The 21,459-nt window shown below is 34.1% G+C and overlaps 2 protein-coding genes across 2 annotated transcripts; both read left to right on the top strand.

Annotated features, from left to right (window-relative positions):
- Nucleotides 1-6,981: 6,981 nt before the first annotated feature.
- LOC126695399 (transcription factor bHLH117) lies at nt 6,982-8,594 on the top strand. Its single transcript, XM_050392130.1, has one exon. The coding sequence runs from the start codon at nt 7,038-7,040 to the stop codon at nt 8,019-8,021; it is 984 nt and encodes a 327-aa protein (XP_050248087.1). The 5' UTR covers nt 6,982-7,037; the 3' UTR covers nt 8,022-8,594.
- Nucleotides 8,595-13,673: 5,079 nt separating this feature from the next.
- On the top strand, nt 13,674-15,019 carry LOC126695398 (protein VASCULATURE COMPLEXITY AND CONNECTIVITY-like). Its single transcript, XM_050392129.1, has 3 exons — nt 13,674-14,002; nt 14,075-14,280; nt 14,364-15,019. The coding sequence occupies exons 1-3, from the start codon at nt 13,904-13,906 to the stop codon at nt 14,539-14,541; spliced, it is 483 nt and encodes a 160-aa protein (XP_050248086.1). The 5' UTR covers nt 13,674-13,903; the 3' UTR covers nt 14,542-15,019.
- Nucleotides 15,020-21,459: the final 6,440 nt, after the last annotated feature.

Below are 21,459 nucleotides of genomic sequence, written 5' to 3'. Positions count from 1 at the left end.
AGCCAAAAATTATGCTACAATGCACAACCATCTTTGGATGGCTGTGCACTATAGCTTAAAGGTAAAAATAATAATAATAATTGTTTATTATTTCCCTTTCTTATGGCCTGTTTGGAAGTTAAAAAAACGGAGGGAGAGTAGAGTATAGGGAGGAAGAGTAATTCAATTACCTTGTTTGGAAGTTTTTTAAGGAAGGAGGGGGAGGAGTTTAGAGGGGTTTGGAGGAGTTTCAACCACCTCTAACCCCTCATTTTTAATTCCCTCAAATTGGAGAGATTTGGAAGGAGAGTAGAGTAGATAAATTATTAACTAGATAAATTTCTCAATTTACCATTTCTAAATTAATAATAGACCAATGTTGTAAGTTTATTTTCAAATAGGGGTAAATTTGTATTTTTTAATTATGTCCTCTCCTCTTCATCCTAATTTTTAAAACATCCAAACAAGGGGAAGGGTTAATTACTCCCTTCCCCCTTACTAATTTTAAAAACATCCAAACAAGGTGGAGGGGAACCATTCCCCTCTACTCTCCTCCCCACTACTCTCCTCTACTCTCCTCCCTCTCTAAACTTCCAAACAGGCCATTACTTTCCACTCTTTCTCTTTCTTCTCCCGCTTTTTCTTTTTTCTTTCTTTCTCTGAACGTCTCCTTCCTATCTTCACCCCTTTTCTTTTTGTTGTCTTCTTTATTGCTTTGCCTCCCTTTCTTCACCGTTCATCCCTTTTCTCTTCACTTCTCCACTCTTTGCCTCTTCCCTCAAACCTCGCCACCATGGATGGACCCACCATCACCAACCCACCATGGCCAGACTCATTGCTCTCTCCTCTAACCAATTACTCATGTAGCCATGGATAGCTCCATTTTTAGATTTAGGTTTGGTGGGTTTGTGTTGGTTTTATGGGTTTATGGTTTGATTTGTGTTTATGGGTTTGGTTTGATCTAATTCTTGTTGATATGGGTTTACGGGTTTGATCTGATTTTTGTTGATGTGGGTGGTCGATTTCTGTTGATGTGGGTTGCTAGTGGTGGTGTGGGTGGTGCGGTAGTGGTGGAATTCGTGGGTCGGTGTGGCCATGGTGGTGGAGGATGTGGGTGGTAGTGGGTATGGGTTTGTGGGTGTTGGTGGTGGTGGGTTGTTGATTGGACCATTGTTTGGATTTGTGGGTCTTCATTTTCTACTATTTTTTTTTTTTTTTGGTTGGTTGCTGGTTTTTTGGTTGAGCTTAAGGTTGCCGTGATGGTGGTTGTCGTTTGGTGGTGCTGTGATGATGGTTGTGATGGTGGCGGTAATTGATTTGGGGTAGTGGATTTGGTGGCTTGAAGAGAGGGAGAAAAGATATAGAAGAAGAAAGAGACAGAGAATAAGAGAGAGAAAAAATAAATAAATAAGTGAATAGTGTTTAACTTTGTTGGGAAATAAGGTCATTGATATAGAGTGAGCTATGAAATGGTAAGTTAAAATAGGTAAAGTTATTTTTGTAGTGCTAAATAGCTAAATTTTTGATTCCACTAATGTGGATGCTTTTAAACAAAATCAAACCAAAAGAGAGACTACTTGTAATAAGGAACTAAAAAATACAATACCAAAATGTATTGACTCAAAATAGAGTTATAAAAAACACAATGGTTCATCAATCTTAAAGCATTCACATCAGTGTATCTATCACAGAAAAAATTCTGAAATTTACACATTTTTGTCCCAAAACTACCCACATCAATGGGTGTATAGATGTGTATATTTACACATCTGCTACAGTAATTATGTAAATATACACAGTTACTGTAGTTGTGTAAATCAATATTTTATTTTATTTTCTCTCTCTCTCTCTCTCTCTCTCTCTCTGAAGAGCACAATAGATCAACCATCCACCCACCACAAAAACCTAGCACCACTCAAACACCACCACCACCATTACAACACGTAATAATCCAACCACAATCAATGGAATCAAACCAAAAATCAACAAAAAATCAAACTCAAAGTTGATAGAAAATCAAATAAAAAATCAATGGAAATCAATCCAAACCTATTTCTGAAAAACCCAAAATAAACCATCAACGGAGTACCATCAACCTAAACCCAAACCTAAATCATCATAGTCCCGCCTATTATGTTGCCAGAGAATATGGACTAGCCTTAGTCGCCATTGCCACATATGGAGATCGGTGATAGTGCGAGAACAAGCTCAGAGGAAATTTATGTGTGAGTGTGTGGGTTTTGGATGAAAGAAAACTAAGAGAGAGAGAGAGAGAGAGAGAGAGAGAGAGAGAGAGAGAGAGAGAGAGAGAGAGAGAGAGAGAGATGTAGAGAGTTGAGTTTGTGGGCTTGGGATGAGAGAGAGGCGGAGAGTTTTAGGTGGGTTTGTGGATTTGGGATAAGAGAGAGGCGGAGACTTTGAGGCGAGTTTGTGGGATGGGATGAGAGAGAGGCAGAGAGTTTGAGGGAGAAGAGACGTGTAAGTTGAGAGATATTTTAATAAAATAATAATAAAAAAGAATAAAAAAATTTATTTTAATAAAATAGAGTGTATAATAGATAGTTTAATGTGGGTGTTTTTGGAAAGTGACAGTGTAAAATAGAAAAAAATAGGTTCTTATGGTAAAATAGACATAAAATTTTAAATGAACTGATGCGAATGCTAGAGGAATTGAGAGAGAGAGAGAGAGAGAGAGAGAGAGAGAGAGAGAGAGAGAGAGAGAGAGAGAGAGAGAGAGAGAGAGAGAGAACAAATTTATAGAAAATAAGATACGAAGAAAAAGAGTAAAAATAAAAGACATAGTAATAAACACCAAATTATCTAAGTCATATTAGGTAATAAAATAACATTATATTCTTATATACTATTTTTATAACGTAATAGAATAATATCTATGAAATCAAAAAAAGAAAAAGAAAAGATTGTTCCTAAAAAAAAAAGAAAAGGAAAAGATTACACAACTAAACCACATCAATCCAAAGTAGAGTTCTAAAAAATACAAAAATTAATCAACCTAAAGTAGAGATGCAAGAAAAAAAATTTCACCAAAAAATGATAAAAAAATGAGAGAGAGAGAGAGCTTTTTTGTGTGTAAAAGCTATTCATAAAATGAGAGAGAATTGCAAATTATAGTAAGAAGATGAGAATAAGAAGAGTTAAATATAAAGGAAGATAAAGAGATACAAGAAGAGTGATATTGAGATAGATAGTCGTGGGAAGATGAAAAGGTAAAAATGAGGGGAAAAGTTTGAGAAAGTGTAACAATAAGTTGATAATTAATAAGAAAAAAAAGTTAAAAATGAGAGAGAGAGAGAGAGAGAGAGAGAGAGAGAGAGGTGGATGATGTGGGTGCTGATGTGGCTCATTAGAAACATAACAACGATAAATACTACACATTAACTTATATATATATATATATATATATATAAATATAGATATAAATTTGGTTAGTCAAAAATCACAATTAGTTTACTTACTGTTGTTTTGATTTCTTTTGTGAATTTGCTATTAGTTTTTATTTTATTTATTTATTTATTTAAATTAGTGAATATGTTTGTTTCAAATTTTGTGTGAATTATTCATAAATTGTTCCTTGCGTACGATTAAGAAGTGAGGGCGGCGTAGAATTAGTAGAGTTTGGGTTCTTTAGTGTCATGGGGATTTGGATTCTTTATTTATAGGAAAAATTACATTTTGCCCATTTATAGTTTATACGAAAAACACTTTGGATACATTTGGTACACTGAATGAAGATTATGACAGGAATTGTAATCTTTATTACTGGGAATAAAATGTGTTGTAATGTAATAACTAAACATATTCATTAGTTTAGTTTGAGTTATGACATTAGAATGAAACTTAACATTTATATTAGGAAATGTGTTATTACTCATACAATTATATCTTCTTAAAATTTGTTATTTTTAAATTTAAGATAGATATGTGTTATTTTTTTATGATTTTTTATTTTTATAATTGTTAGATATATATGGAAAGTTTATTTACTTGAATATATATTAAGTTTTGAAATTATTATATTTACTAAGGAATAACTAATACAACCTCTTAAAGAGGAATAATTATTCCTCATTTTGAAGAATATCTATTCATAAAGAATGATTATTTCTTGTAATAAAAATATAACCAAACTAAAGAATAATTAAATCATAGGAATAACTATTACATTACAGAGACTATTACAGTCTACCAAACATACCCTTAGTCTATCTGTGGTTTAAAAATTAGTACTTTACCTATTTAAGGTTAGCTCTGTTTGTCTCTCGTTATCCACCTTTGTTAAAAACATGAATAAATTTGTATTTTTATTACCCTTACATCTCTCTCTCATCTCAAAACATAAAAAACTAAAAAATCAAAGAAAAAGAAAATTTAAAAGTTAGGTTTAGTAAGAATTAAAACCTAAATTTTACATATTCTTTTCATATATCAACTTTTTGATCTTTTATTTTAACGTATTAAAAATTGAAACTATGCATTTCCTGTCGTAGCAGACCCAATCCTTAACGGTCACAGACTCACACCTCATTCATATTTCAGACTTTAGACACAAAAGATTAGACAACACACAAAGCAAATGGCAAAAATTAACCCATTATTATATTTTGTTAATTTGGAAACCCAGCTTGTGTTTTGCTGGTAGTTTAATTTCGGCCTCTACTCTAACTTTGGCTGATCAACTAAAATTAGCACAAAAAATATTAGTTCAAATAGAAACAAAGAAAGTTTTTTTTTTTCTTCTTTTTAAATTTGTTTTCGTCTGTTCGGTATAATCTATAGACTATAGGTTTCATAATCTGTTACACGAGTACATCGATTGTAATTCCTAGAGAAACTTCAATAATTCTGGTAGACGTTCTAGTCAAACCCCCAGAATTACATGTCAGAAAGAGAAAATTATTGGAGCCACCCAAGTGTTTGTCAGTTTTGAAAACAAGGAAGACGATAACGCAAATGGGAATGGCGATCACCACCGTTGATACTCATACTCATACGACGACGATGCTAACGTCAGAAGCGAGCGAGCGCGTGAGGGCACTGTTCTCGGTGCGCATATGGAGGAGATTGGTGATGGTGATGGCGTTGATGATACACTGATACTACTCTCGGTCCTGGTCTCGTTTCGTCAGAGGTGGAAGAATGAGGAAGGTGGGACCCAGAGCCAGAATAAAATGAAGAAAAAATCAATGGAAAGAGAAAAAAGACAAATCAATTTCCTTATTTTAAAAAAAAGATGTAAAAGTTAAGTTTTTTTTTTTTTGGTAACCTAGGAACATATTCAATTAATCAGAAATAGGAGTGTCAATTACAGGACAGAATCTGATCTGAGTCAGACCATATAAATCAGAAAGAAAAACATTCAAGATACTAGGGGGGGGGGGGGAATTGAAAAACATAATATTCAGAGATGTAGTGCAGCCTAGTCTTGCGAGGGCATCGACGCAACGATTTACTTCTCGATAACAATGGGAGACTTTAACTTGGGGAATTTGAGATAAGAGCTGCCTGCAGTCAGCCGCAATGGCTGCGAAATCAGCCTTAAAAGTTAAGTTTTAATTTTTACAAAACCTAACTTTTAGTTCTTATTTTTCATTAATTTTTTAGTTTTTTATGTTTTGAGAGGAGAGAGACATAAAATGATAACCAAAATACAAATTTACTATTGTTTTTAACAGAAGTGGGCAATAGGAGACAAACGTAGCTAATAGGTGGATCAAATACTAATTTTTAAACCACAAAGAAGTAGAGTGTTTTTTGGGCAATCCACATATGGGTAAAATATAATTTTCCCTTATTTGTATTTGAATGAGTTGGAAGTTGTGAGGTGATTGATGTGCACTCAGAATTCAGAACCATTTGGAGTATTATTACTTATATTTCAATTTACAAAGGGTTTTACTAACATATGCTCTTAAGACAAATGTTGGTAAAATCATTTTAGGAAATTAAAAAAAAGAAAAAAAGATAAAAATGACTTACTTTTTTTTTTTAGCTTTTTTAATGTTTCATAAAAAGTTTTCTAAAATGGATTATTAATATATGCTTTAAGAGCACAAAATAACTGAATCTTATGAGTAGTTTTATGATTACAAATTATTTTACAACTCTTTTGCTACAATTTTCACATAGTAAACAGTGAGTAATTAACTACCACTTATATATAAACCTACAAATTTTTTTTTTCCAATTATACCTTGTTACGTAACAGTTGTGAAAAATTGGGTAGATGAAGACTTTTCAGAGATATTTTGTAGGTTTGTATTGTCAATTTAGTTGATGAGGAAGGGTAACACTGTCTTTTCATGGCCTCAGCAGATAATAATATCCTATCTTTCCAGCCAATGAAACAGTACTCGTAACACGTGTAAGTACACGCCCATCATTTTATTGTTATCCCAATCGGAAATTATTGAATTGTGTGGGTGTCTACTCTTTATACTGAAATTCCCAAATAAACCCTCCATTCATTCTTCATAAAGCAGGCAACCCCTGACTCTTTTGATCCAATCCAAGGGGGCAAAATAGAAAATTCGAAGCCAACAACAATCAGATAACAGCAGCTTTCGTTAAAAGTTAAAAACGACCTCTCCTCCTCCCTTCCGAGCCACGAGCAAAACACGTGCTTTGAGCTCACCAATCTCAACCGTCCAAAATTAGCATCCAACGGACACTGCCACATAACCGCCAAAAAGAAAAATGGAAAAAAAGAAAAAAGAAAATTCGAAATCGAAAAAAACCGTTTCCCGGTGATGTGAAACGGCCCCAGAGAATCAGACAAATCGACAAAGTAGCTGTACAGTGTACACAAACATCCTCGACGTCCTGTACCTGCCTGCCTGTCACGTTTGTACCTGTTCGGACCCTATCATCCTCGACGTCCTAGCCGCTCCCATCCTCTGCACCAATCCCCTTCCCCCACGTGTCCCCCTCCCTCCTCTATATATATATATTTTATATTATACATTATACATTCTGATTCATCACCTCTCTCTCTCTCTCTCTCTGTCTCTGAAAGCTCTGTTTGATTGTGAGTGAAAAAAATGGATAGGAATTTGGAGAGCTCTGCCTCTGATGAGGCTAACTTCGACGCCATGTTCTCCGGAGTGAGCCTTCAGTCTTTTCTCACTCTGAATACTACTCACACAATGCCCTCATCAGCTACCACCACGTCCACGTATCCCTGCGAGGACTTTCCGGCTCTCAATCTCAACCGCTCCGCCTCCGCCTCCGCCGCCCACCTCGGAGAAAGCTCTTCTCTCAACTACGCTGGCTCGGACTCGGAGTTCAAGCTTCCCAAAACCGAACCGTTTTACTATCCATCGGAAGGGTTCCTCGAAACTGAGTCTACTCAGCCATTTAACTTCTTATCCATCCCAATCCCAAACCACTCCGTTCTCACCAACTCCACGTCATCATCTTCTTCACCGTTCCACCACTTGCCAGACCTACACTCCCTCGAACTCACCCGAGCTCAACAGGTCCAAGTCCAACTTTGTCGTCCTCTTCTTCCTGAGTTGCCATCGAAACGAGTCCGAGTTGACTCGGCGACTACTCGCAGCCAGGAAACCCTAGACTCAATCGTGCAGAGCTGCAGGGTGATGCCACAGAGCAAGCTGGCAAGGAGGCGTCGTCAGAAGCTGAGCGAGAAGACGCAGAGCTTGCAGAGGCTAATGCCATGGGACACGAAGATGGACATGGCGACTATGATGGAGGAGGCCCATAAATACATCACGTTCCTTCAGGCCCAACTCAAGGCCCTTCAGACCATGCCTCCTTCTTCCTCATCCTCATCCTCATCCTCTTCGGCCAATTACGAGTTTGGTGGGCTGGAGAGGCTGACCCGAAACCAGGTCCTCCGGGTCCTACTCAACTCGCGTGTTGCTCAGACTGTGCTCTACTCCAAAGGCTGTTGCGTTGTCTCTGCCGAGCAGTTGGATTTGCTCCAAAAGCTGATTTTCCAGCAGCGGCAACAACAGCAAATGGTGCTTGCTCCATCTTCGTCCAGGCTTTTCTTCAATCACTGACTCCTCTCCTCTGACACTCATCAAAGTATTTTCTTGGTGGCGCGTCTTTTCCACGCCCCTTTTGCGCTTTTTGGCATTTTTAGTTTTTCTAACTAAGGGAAATCATATAGGAATATGAAAAGGTTACTACTAGTCTAGTGTTTTAGCTCCGAAAAAAAAAAAGAAGAAAAGAAAACAAATTTCTGAATTTTGTGTTTTGAGGAGTATAGGGAAGTTAAACGAATGAGAAAGTCAGGCAGGGAAAAGAGAAAACAAATTTCTGAATTTTGTTTTTGTGGGAATTTGTTTGTTTGTCTGCTGTTGTTTGGCTGATGATGTTTGTACACGATGGTATTAATGGTGTGAAAGAATGACACATTCACGGACTCTCTCTGACTCACTCACCAAAACATTCTTTCTGCTATATAGACTATAGACTATATAGTTTATGAAGAATTAATATAGCGAATAGCGTGACCCCATGATTTGTGTTTGGTGCCTTTGCAGCATGGTCTATGAGGGATTGTTTTGTGCAAGTCTATGTAGACTGACTCATGAATTAAATATATTAATTAGGCACATATTCCTTCTTTATTATATGCTTGTTCTTCTGGGACTGGGACTGTTCTTTATTTTTTTCATTTTTTGGTTGTGGAGTACTTGTGTTTCCTAGTTTGGGCTTGGTCACTAATGTTAGTAAGACAGTTTGAGATAGCTTGTGTGCAGTATCTGGACTAACCAAATCAAGTAATCCAAAGAAGGAATTATTGGGGCCCAACTTTTTGATTTCAAACATGGTTGAGTTATATAAGCCAATTCATCTCCTTTGGGTTTGTCTGGGTGTACTACATACTTAATTAATAATTGCTCTTTTTTTTTTGTTTTTTTTTTTTTGGGTTTGAATGGTAGCCCTTACTTAAAGCTCAATAATTTCACTAGACGATATTTTTGCTGTGAAGGGGTAATATGGGTTGAGAATTCTTGTCAATCTAAGCATGAGTAGGGATGGTCATGGGTAGGGTATGGATCGGGTATACCCATATCCGACCCGAAAAGTTTATCCATGGATACCCGATTATTAATACCCGTTAATATCCATACCCAAATCTTACCCGAATATATTATCCATGGATATCTATACCCTACCCGAAACCCGAAACCCATTTAATTTTTTTTTTTTTAATTCAAAACATTTTAACATAAAAACTAATCGATTTGAGCCAGCGGCTGCCTAAAATTATGTTTTTATTAGTTTTATAATTTAGTTTTCATTTTCATTAAGAATCAGCATAATTAATAAAGAGAACAAGCACTATTATTAAGCTTGCAGGGAGTTGGGGAGGAAAATAGAACAAAAAAGAAAAAAGAAACAAGAAACATAAGTTGGTATTTTGGGAGAAAAGGAGAATGGAGGGCAGAGATCAGGGAGGAAGATGGAGAAATCTAAAACAACGGCTAGGATTTAGGGGAATGGGGTGCTGTAGTGCCACGTGGAGCCTGACTTCTTCAACTTTGGCCATCCTAGAAAACCATGAAGAAGTTGGATTTGGTGAGCAATGCGAATGTGAATGTTAATGATGTTCATTAGGCACCTACTACAGCTACAGGAATGAACCTAGCAATGGCACTAGTGGCTGAGCGTAATTCAATGGATGAGAATGTCAATGTGGGTCACCCTACTGCTCATCAAGTGTGCAGAAGCAAGAGCTTGGTTTTTTTTTTTTTTTTTTTTAACGGGTCGGGTTTGGATAATATCCATACCCTACTCGAACAATTCGGGTAATATCCATACCCTACCCGGTTAAGCTCTACCCATTAAGAACTGGGTATTACCCGAAACATTTGGATCGGGTAGGGTTGGATATCCATTACCCAATGGGTATGGCCATCCCTAAGCATGAGTTTGGATAATGGTGAGTGGTGTGTTTCCAGCATTTGCCTTTTTGGCTGGGTCACACGGTATTGTTTATGACCTAGCCAAAAACACAAAAATGTGCATACCAATGCATTTTTGGGTTCCACAATACTATTTACATTTTTAAAAATTATTTTGCTACAGTATTTTCAGCAATAAGTTTTCAGTTTTTAGCAAATAAGTGGTATCTAAACACACCCTAACTCATAGTTGTCAAAACGTGTATCGTATCGTGAATCGATTTTTAATTTTTTTATATCGTGTATCGTATCGTATTGTATTGTGTATCGTAAGATACACAAACACTTAATAAAATTTATAAAAAAATTATAAATATACATATATAAATGGTATATTCATTATAAGTTTTGAATATATTCAACAAATGACTAATTTATTCATCACTTATATAATAATATTTAACAAGCTAATTAAATAAATCAAACTAACATCTGTTTATAACATACACATTCAAATTTCTTAAATTCAAAAGTGATAATATATTACAAATGACCCAAAAATAATAATTTATTTCCATCATATTCATCAAATTGCTTAATCAAACCCATCTAATTAAGTCAATGCTATCATCATGCTTATAATTTTGCAAACTTATTTTTTCATTAAAATTTTCTTCATCATCATTTGTCATTAACATTTACTATCTCTTCTTGTTCTTTTTATTTTAATAATATTTTAATAATTTTTTTTTGGCATTCTAGTTTCTTGGACTTATAACAATAATGATAAAAATAAAAAATTTATATTGTCAATTAATATTTTATTCATAGTATATAAAATAAATTTGTAAATATTAAAGTGAAAGATAAGTGTGTACTATGTAGTCTAATTGTAGGAGAGAGAGCAAAAAAAAAAAAAACTTATGAACACGTTATTTTAGTAGGGTAAACTAAGTAAACTAATAATTTTTTGTTAAAAACAAGTCTAACAACTTGTTAGATTCAAATAAAAGTACAAATTTTAACAAAAAATCTTATTTTAAAGCATTTGTCCATGAATCGTACGATACGTACGATTTTACGATACGATTCATACGATACGCACATTGTATCGTATGATTCATAAGCACTTACGATACGCCGATACGATACAGAACTTTTTACACACGATACGATATGTATCGTACGATACTGACAAGTGACAACTATGCCCTAACTGTTTGTATGTATAATATTATAAAAGTCTATGAAATTCATTAAAAAATTTAGGATCACACTTTTTAGTTATCACAACTCTCGACAAGTTATAAATAGTGGATAAAAAATGGTGGATTCATGTGAGAGTGTCACATAATAAATTAGAGTTTACCATATAAGATAGTTGTAAAAAATAGTATAGTAAAATGTATAATCCTATAATAATTCAAAGGTCACATGCTATCTCTTAAACGGTGGAGTTCGAGTAAAGTGAGTAGAAATAAATTTATGTGAGAATGTATGTGTTTTTTGGGGTGATGATAAGTTGTTATTTATTTATATAAGGAATTCTTTCTTCAATAATATTTTCCTTTTTAACAAGATAGTGACTGTAAAACTTTACTCCTTTGTGGAGAGAATTTGAATTCAAATCTCCCTCTCCAATTACGGTAAGCCAGAAATTTTAATGAGATTATTGAAGAAAAGTTGAAAAATTGAGAAATTTGTATTCCGGATCATGTGACTTATCAATTGAATTTTATTTTAAGCAGTTATTTATTGAATGCCATCCTACCGTGCACAATTTTACTTTAAATAAAAAGATGCACATTCATAACAAAAGATATGTGAAGATTAAACTTTTAAAGGGAGTCTCGAGCATCATAAATATTGAGCCATGAGCCCATGATGATGATATAACGTCTCTACAGGTAAATTACACTAAACTCACTGAGAGGATTGTTTGTTTTTTTTTTTTTTTTTGGGGGGGGGGGGGGGGGGGTGGTGGGGTTGGGGGAGGACAAGATGGATTGTTTTTGGAGAAAAAGAAAATGATAAAGTTTTGATATAAAATTGATTGTAACTTTAGGTTACAACCTTACTCAATATCTTTTTATTAAAGGTGAATTTTGATAAATCCACCATTAGATTAAATATTCTTCTTATATCTTTCATGCTTACAAAATTTATAGAAAAATAAAGATTAATAATTATGTCATCAATAAATTGTTTAAATTGTAAGTTTTTATAGTTTAAAATTATACATAAAATATAAGTTTAAAGTTTATACAGTAAATAATATTTGATTGATACAAAATTTAACATGTGTATTAAGAGTGTAAAGAAGATGTAATTTAACGGTTAAATTTTCAAAATATGTAGTAATATTTATTTTATTAAGTAAGTTTGTAGTTTTAGGTTACAACTAATTTTGTATCTAAATTTTATAAAAAAATAAAAAAAAAACTATTTTCTTTCTCTTTTGAGAATCAGGAAACCCCATTTTCAAACCTATGCTTATGTGAACAGGTCTGAAAAGGCGGTACATAGTGAAGAAAACTCTGGGTTCAATGTTGTATAGACAGGGTGCACACACGTTTTGAGCTTTGTCTTTTAGGACTTTTTATATGATATTTATTACAAGCCCAAGAAGAGGACATTTTTTTCCCTTTTAACCAAGCCAGATCTGCCAATGTGCTAGACTGCTAGTGGCTTCTCACACAAATGACATTGACCCCTCATCATGCGTTACAACTTATGAGGAAACCGAAATTTTAATTGTTGAAAGATTAATCAAGGTATCAAACCCATCACAAAAGGAAAAGAAAAGAAAAGATCACTCAACAGTAATATAATTTGCTTGTATAGTTGTATGTTTCACAAAGCTCATTTAACCCACTTTGTATTGTTGGCTATTCTGACATTCTTACTATAATATGAATGCTTATGTTGAAGATCTGTCGAATTGGTTTCCCCTACTTTTTGGAGGATCAAAATAGGAACATAAAAATAACTAAAGGTGTATCTTACTAATGAACCATTGGCTTTAAGAGTATAGTCCTAAGAAGACCAAAAATTACAAGAAGATAATTTCAAAACACAAATAATGATGTCTTTTTGAGGTTTTATGAAACAAAAATTTAGTAAAGGTATATATATATATATATATATATATATAGATTTAACCACTTAGAATGACAATTCTTCCCTCCGGGAGATAGGATACTTCCTAAAGGTACTTTGACGTTTTATGAATCAATAGTTTAGTAAGGGAGGTGTTCTTTTCTTCTTTTGTTTTAAACAAAAAAATTAACTAAATGTTACCCAAACATTTTAGAACTCTATTGCCTTTTTATACTTGGATATATTCACCATGATCATGGTGTTCTTTTCTTCTTTTGTTTTAAACAAAAAAATTAACCAAATGTTACCCAAACATTTTAGAACTCTATTGGCTTTTTATACTTGGATATATTCACCATGATCATGGTGTTCTTTTCTTCTTTTGTTTTAAACAAAAAAATTCTTGGATATATTCACCATGATCATGATCATAAAATTCAAGACACAGCAGAGGGATTTTAAAATCCTAAAATTTAGGTTGGAACTGCCATGATCAAATTTAGAAAAAGAGGAATGACGGGGGAAAAACACAAATAGAAGGATAATGTGACTTTATTATCAGTGATTTGCAAATCCATATTAAAGTCAAAAGAATCAGTGACTTGCCACCGTTTGGTCATTTGTTTAGATCATAGATGCCTAGGCACGCTCCCCAATGAGCTGGGTTATACCCTACTTTCCTTCTTCCCCCATCAAAGGAATCCAAGACCGAAGAAAAAGAAGGAGAAAGAAGTCACAAAAGCAACATAAAGTGCGTAGACAAAAGAAGCTTTTACCCGCTTATCCCCAGCTAATGCCCATTCTACACACTTTTCTACTCTTTAAAACCCCTTAAAACTTTGTTCAGATGTTCCTTCTCATCTAAAACATAGTAGAGACTAGAGAGAGAATTTGTTCTTTTCAATTGCTCCATATTTTCCCCCAAAAAAATGGCCAAGATAGTAGGTGCTTTTATTTGTGTATTGATAGTGGCAATGGATGTCATGGCCGGGATCCTAGGCATTGAAGCTGAAATTGAACAAAACAAGGTATGCCATTTATTTCCTAAGCAGAAAACTTTGTATTTTTTTTTTATGTTGTAACTCAAAAATTTTCAACAGGTCAAGCACTTAAGGCTATGGATATTCGAGTGTAAAGACCCAAGTGAGCAGGCTTTCAAGCTGGGTTTTGGTGCAGCAGCACTTCTGGGTCTAGCCCATGTCATAGCCAACTTGCTTGGTGGGTGTAACTGCATTTGTTCTCAAGAAGAGCTCGAAAAGGCTTCCCCAAGTAGGCAACTCTCAGTGGCTTGCCTCATTTTCACTTGGTATGTCTTAATTAATTAAGCCTGGACTTGATTGTGTGAATGGTACTTTGGCTTGATTGTTTTTTGTTTTTGTGATTGATCAGGATTATATTTGCCGTGGGATTGTCCATGCTGGTGATAGGGACTTTGTCAAACCGCAAGTCAAGGGCTTCCTGTGGTTTCACACACCATCATTTTCTGTCCATTGGAGGGATTTTGTGTTTTGTTCATGGCCTGTTTTCTGTTTCATTTTACGTTTCTACCACTGCCAACCTTAGTTAGTAAGAAATGAAATGCATGTATGGAGGTCATAAATCATAATCATAAGCCTCTACTTTACTCGTTCTTCTCTTTACATTAGCTTTTTCTGTTTTTCAAAATGTAACCACTTTAGAATGACAATTCTGACCTCCACATGGAATGTGTGAAGCTTTAATATTGCTGGTGATAGGGACTTTGTCAAACCGCAAGTCAAGGGCTTCCTGTGGTTTCACACACCATCATTTTCTGTCCATTGGAGGGATTTTGTGTTTTGTTCATGGCCTGTTTTCTGTTTCATTTTACGTTTCTACCACTGCCAACCTTAGTTAGTAAGAAATGAAATGCATGTATGGAGGTCATAAATCATAATCATAAGCCTCTACTTTACTCGTTCTTCTCTTTACATTAGCTTTTTCTGTTTTTCAAAATGTAACCACTTTAGAATGACAATTCTGACCTCCACATGGAATGTGTGAAGCTTTAATATTGCTGGTTTCAACTCTTTACCTTTTCTATTTTTAACATATAGTGAATATGTTAAGAACTTGGTCACTACTCACTACATTGCCCACTCACAATTGTGGGCCTTTAAATTTGTTGCATTACAGCTTGGCGAAGTTTCGATTAAAAGGTTATTGAAAAGAAAAATGTGGTTTCATTGGATTATGCTTTTATAATCATTGGGAAATGGGAATATGTGGTCTTTAACCACCCCGATTAATTAATATTCTAATCTCGTTTCCATTTGGGTGCTTTTTTATATGGTCGTCTTTTGTATGGTGTGCCTTTCTTTGATAATGTTACACTGGATGGATTTTTTTTTTCCTTCTATCTTTTCCTCCATTTTAACCTTTGAGATAAAACGAAAGCATTATAGAATTTAACGTATAGTCTAAATTTTATCATAGTTAGAGTAGATTAATTTAATAAGTTTAGAGAGAGTAAAAACTTGCAATGCTTGATTCAACTCTGGAAAATTCATTTATAGTATACCCGTTGGCTGCTGCACCTTAAAGTTGAACAAATGTCCTTGTCCAAATAAATCCGCTTGTAATGGCTCAAGCATAGCATTAATCAATAATTACATCGAATCAGACTACTATTTGATTAACCCTATTTTATTGGTTTGGAGTACCACCTTACAACAATAAGTTTATTCAATAGGGAATTTTTGGCACTCTCTTTGTTCAGTTTTTTCCATGAGTAGCTGATAAATTCCTTTATGCGATGTTTTGCTTCAATTTCGGATATGCCTTCATGTACCATGTAGCACTGGATGGATTTTGCCACATCCCTTCTCTTACTCTCAGCCTTCGAATAAAAGAAAAAGGAAAAATTAGTATATACCTTAGCAGGAATGGATTTGATTTTACTACTTAATATGTTAAATTCTGCCACGGTACAAACAGGACAGGACCTATAGCAATAGGTAAATTTAACTACAGCTCCACTAGCTCAGATTGCAGATAATCATCGCTAAGTCGAGCAATGAGGGATGACCAATATATTAGCTAGCTCTGTGCCATTCTGGACACAATGAAGCGAATTTTTGGTAAAGGTGCACCCTTGCAGTATATATATGCACGGATAGATGCTGCAAAACCACCCACTGAAATACATGCATTTTCTAAGTACTCGTTCACAGTCGGAACGTATCCACTGGAAAACCACCATGCTTCTAGTAGATGTGCTTTACAAAATTTCGCCCGCTGCAACGAAAACATAAGGCAAGGCACACCAATCGGGCAATTCAGAAATATAGTTTTGTTAATTGCATTCGTAAGATATATTAGTGTGACTCTTATCTATTCCATTAGGAACCACATATTAATATTAACTAGTAAGTTGTCCGTGCGATGCACGGATAATGTTGTAATGTTTTTATGTAAATTTGATTTTGGAAAATATTATACATATATTATACCATATTTATTATAAAACTTTGTTAGTAACGAGTTCATCATAAAAAGTAACAATTATAAATTGCACACATATATCTATTATAATTATTTTGTTCAAGTAATAAGCAATAATCAACACAACTTTGGAGTAAAATTGTATAATAAAAGTTGATAAAAATATATTAGTTCATTCTATATTATTGATTTTTATTATATGATGTAATAAAAAGCTTGATTACGAAATCTTTTTTTTTCTTCAATGCTTTGTTATTGCGGTATGGTGACACTTGTTATCATCATCAGTTTCTCCATCTTCAACGTTTGAAGTTTAGTCCGTCCATATTTGTTCAATTTTGAGCTTTCATCACTTTTTCCTTTTGTTGCATAATTTGTGTTAATCACTAATGAATTGGCACCGGGAGATTCTTGATTGGATCTTACAAAGTTTGGACTTTGTCGCTAAGATTTTTTGAAGGTATTTGCATTTATATTAAATTTCAATGATGTGACAGTTTTTTGTAAATGTTTTTATTTTTTGTTAATTTTGGAATAGTGCAGCAAAAGGAATTAATATGGTATATTGGATTGTGTATATATATTTTTTCTTCCATACCTTTTAGTCTTTTGAAGGTGCATCAAAAATCTTAACAACTATGTAATTTTCAAAACCATCCTTTAGATTGAATTCATTCAAATGAAGTAGGAAAATCTATTTTTTTTCCTAATTTATTTTTTCAAATCACGTGGGATTCCTTCTCCAATACCAATAGTTTTACAATAATTTAAATAAGTTGTACCTCAGTTTATTTTTCAGCAAGATCTCTTGTAGATTTATTTAGGATTTTCTTGACACCTCGATCAAATATCACAAAATTTGTTTTGTCAGTTGCATAAAAAATTTCAATTTGAATCCTGTATCTGAAATAGTTTGCAATTGTGTATATATATATATATATATATATAGTAGTTATAGTGAGATAAATATATTATAAATATTTGGAGAGTATGTAGTTAATGTGAGTGCCTCTAACTTTGGGATAGAAATATTTGTTTTTGTTTCACATTTTGCGCACCAAAAAGATCCTGCTTGTGGTTTGACATTCTTTTCACAAAGTATGCACAAAATGTAATACTAACCCATTGTTGTATCAATGTTACTTATTGTTGCAATACCCTAGTAGTTCACATCTTGCAATGAACTTTGAAATTAATATATATTATTTTTTTAATGTAAATAATATGATGTATTATTATTTTTTTTACGTAAATGATGAGTATAATTTGAAATGATTAACAAACATATTTCATAGGATTTCATTCAATTCATTTTATCTTTACTATTGTCTTCATATTATTTAAAGATAAATCCTCCTATGAAAATTGTTTTGCATGTATTTTTGGTATTTCTCGTATAGGATCATGTTTTTTACCATTCCTATCATTGAAATTTTTTAAAGAAAATATTAAGTTAATGGCATTTTATGAGATAATATATGCTATTAATTAGACTTTTTGTTATTATAAATTTTAGAAATGTGCACTTGTCAATTATTTCAACAACCTCAAGGATCTCAAGATTTATATATATTTTTGTTGCATTGGTCGATGACAGAGAATTTGTCTACATAAATTGCATAGAACATTATTAATAGATAAAAAGAAGTTACTACGATCTATTGGATAACAGTAAAAAAATACTTAATATAAAAGGTAAAAAATGCTAAATTTATATAATAGTAAAAATAAGTTACCATGATCTATTGGGTAACAGTAAAAAAACTTAATGAAAAAAAGGTAAAAAAGACTAAATACAACATTAAAGTGCCATATGGCAAGACTTCATGCACTCTCATATGAGGTCTCTGCTTTTATATATATATATTGATAAGAAAGTTTAGACTTTAGAGTCACAAAAAATTTAGGCAAAAATACCATTTCGATCTCTACATTTTGAAGTTACAGTCAATTTGGTTCATAGTCAATTTAGTCCTTATTATTTTTAACTTGTAGTCAATTTGGTTCTTACTATTAACTTTTAACGGAAAATGCTTGCGTGACAAACAGATTACACAATTGACACATTTAATATTAAAAGATTAAATAAAATGCTAATATGTTTAAATTTTATTGGCCACGTCAGTGATTAACTGACAAAAAAATACACATTAGAAAAATAAAATAAAAAATTAAAAGGATGAATTTAAGGAATTAAATTAATTAAATAATTTTTAAATTTTCTTTTACTTTCTTCGTAACCAAAGTACAACCCAGATACACACCACCAATTCAAAAAATCAAAATAGCTTACACAAAAAACAAATCTTCATCTCTCATTCTCATGCTTCCCACCTCCACCACCTCATAAGTTTATATTGTTTTAATTGAAGTGAATGAATCATTGCTGAAAGTAATTAAGCTTCCATTTCTGGATTGGTAATGTTTAGGAAAATGATATTTGTTTTGACTTACTTAGGAAACAAACTTGTTTTTAGTATTGAATTTTCCAGAAAACATATCAAAGACTTGTTATTTAAGTGTTTTTATTTTATTTTATTTTTATTTTTAAACACAAAATGATCATTATTATTGTATTAGCGATCGGATCTTCACAAGCCTCGATTGGATCATATCCCAAAGCAAGCAACGAATCATCAATCTCTGGCTCTGACATATGCACACTACACTTACAAAAGATCAAGCTTGAAGGCATGAAGCCCATTAAGAATTTCACAGATCTTTCATGGAACTGTAGCGATCTTCTGGCAAAACCTCTTGAGCAGTCTTCACATGAGAGATCTTGTGAAATTCATTTGTTGAAACACTACAGAAAATTGCATTAATAGCTTTGCTATTGGCATTTTCCAAAGCAAGGGCAGTCTTGTCCCATTTGGCCTTAGGTGTTGTTGGTCTTACCCAACCATTCTCAACGGAGTCCCAAACGGTCTCATCAATGGCACATAGAAAAGCACGCATACATATTTTCCAAAACGCATAGTTACTCCCATCAAAGAAAAGAGGTGCGTTGAGAGATTTAGATCTATCCATCTCAAATGGGTCTAGGATCACACTAGGATAACGAAATCCAATAATTGGACTTGCTCTGATACCAATTGAAAGCTCAAATAGTGTAAAACACTATAACTTGTTTAGACCCCCCAATTTAAAAAACATGGCTTAATTGCTTTTACTCTAACTTATCTAAGTGTGGAACAAGAGTAAATGATACGCAATAACCGGAACTACTCTCTAAGCCATAACCACAAGCAAGAAACAATAAATATAAAGCTTAAAGAGTAAGGGAAGAGAGATGCAAACACAAGATAACACCAAGACGTGTTATCGAAGAGGAAATCGAAGCACTCGACGAAAAACCTCTCTGTAGCCCTCCAAGTCGAAATCGATCTACTAGTGAATAAAGTTGGAGTACACGAATATCAAAAAAACCCTTCAAGCCTAATCTACCCAATGTACTTGATGTCTTCACTAGTTATCCAGATCCTGCAATTAGCTCCAAATTGCATCCGCCAATCAATGGCTTCTTCCAATGCTTCCTATATGCACCAAAACTTCTCTCAACACTTATGTTGGATGAGGTAAGTGTATGGACTAAGAACCTTTCAAGGATGTGTAGATGGAGAGGTAGGAGTAGGGGAAAACTTTAGAAAAATGGTGTAGATGATTGTGGGTATACAATCTCTAACTCTCAAGTGTGTAGCTAGGGTTTTCTCTTTCAAAAGTTCCTTGGAAAAACTCCTTACAATTTTGTGGGTAATGAGGGCTTATATATGATTGGTAAAGGTATGAGACAAACACACTTTAAAAAGCTCTAGGTAGTGAGTTTCGTGAGTCACTCGCTACTTGGCCTGAGTTGTGAAGTGACTCGCGAAATCCAGCCTAGTATAAGACTCTTCAAATTCTAGCATGTGCTTCTCACGTGGCCTTTTGTGAGTTGGCATTCGCGAGCGAGTCATGAGCTAGTCATGAAATCTCCTTCTTCATAGATCTTCACCAAACTCTCACACACAACTCTTAATAGCCATGTACCCTTTCCTTCCTTTTGCACGACCAATGGTGTGAATTAATTCTTGCACAATGATAACATTATCCGTACCTCTCCTACTTGGAATGAATGTTGTTTGGAAGGGAGAGACAATGTTCTCCAAGTGAGGTCTAAGCCGATTAACAATGACTTTGGAAATGATCTTGTAAACCGAGTTACAAAGACTAATAGGCCTATAGTTCCCAATAGATTCCGGCCCTTGGATTTTATGAATGAGAACAATGAGAGTTTTGTTGAGGTATTCAGGCACTTTTCTATCAAGAAAAACTCTCATTACTTCCTTCTTCACTGAATCCCCCACTGTGAGCCAAAACGCTGATAAAATCCAGCATGTAACCCATCCGGACCCGGAGATTTGTAGGGTTTCATAGACCAGAGAGCTTCCTTAATTTCCTCCAGGGTAACCATCACATCTAAAGAGCAACTAGCTTCATCAGGCAGCTGCACTTTCCACTGAACAACATGACTTGGAACTCTCTCTACCTCCACAAGGGAAGTGGTATATAAGGAGACAAAACCCTTCCTAAAATGCTCCCTCACTTTAGAGAAATGGTATAGATGATTGTGGGTATACAATCTCTAACTCTCAAGTATGTAGTTAGGGTTTTCTCTTTCAAAAGTTCCTTAGAAAAACTCCTTACAATTTTGTGGGTAATGAGGGCTTATATATGATTGGTAAAGGTATGAGACAAACACATTTTAAAAAGCTCTAGGTAGTGAGTTTCGCAGGTCACTCACTACTTGGCCTGAGTTGTGAAGTAACTCGCGAAATCTAGCCTAGGATGAGACTCTTCAGATTCCAGCATGTGCTTCTCACGTGGCCTTTCGCGAGTTGTCACTCGCAAGCCAGTCGTGAGCTAGTCATGAAATCTCCTTCTTCACAGATTTCACCAAACTCTCACACCCAACTTTTACATTAAATCCCACAAAAAATACAGGGAAATAATTGAACAAAAATATAATTAAATTTGACACAGA

The sequence above is a fragment of the Quercus robur genome, chromosome 8, assembly GCF_932294415.1.
Source record: "Quercus robur chromosome 8, dhQueRobu3.1, whole genome shotgun sequence".
Taxonomy (NCBI): Eukaryota; Viridiplantae; Streptophyta; class Magnoliopsida; order Fagales; family Fagaceae; genus Quercus; species Quercus robur.
The sequence above is the reverse complement of the archived record's forward strand: the minus strand, read 5'-3'. Positions and strand labels throughout refer to the sequence as shown.

What these genes read in the sequence shown, in the direction of transcription:
- LOC126695399 (XM_050392130.1), top strand. Translation starts at nt 7,038, where the DNA reads ATGGATAGGAATTTGGAGAGCTCTGCCTCTGATGAGGCTAACTTCGAC.
- LOC126695398 (XM_050392129.1), top strand. Translation starts at nt 13,904, where the DNA reads ATGGCCAAGATAGTAGGTGCTTTTATTTGTGTATTGATAGTGGCAATG. An exon ending in CTGAAATTGAACAAAACAAG is followed by an intron (nt 14,003 to 14,074) that starts GTATGCCATTTA and finishes AATTTTCAACAG; the next exon opens with GTCAAGCACTTAAGGCTATG. An exon ending in GCTTGCCTCATTTTCACTTG is followed by an intron (nt 14,281 to 14,363) that starts GTATGTCTTAAT and finishes GTGATTGATCAG; the next exon opens with GATTATATTTGCCGTGGGAT.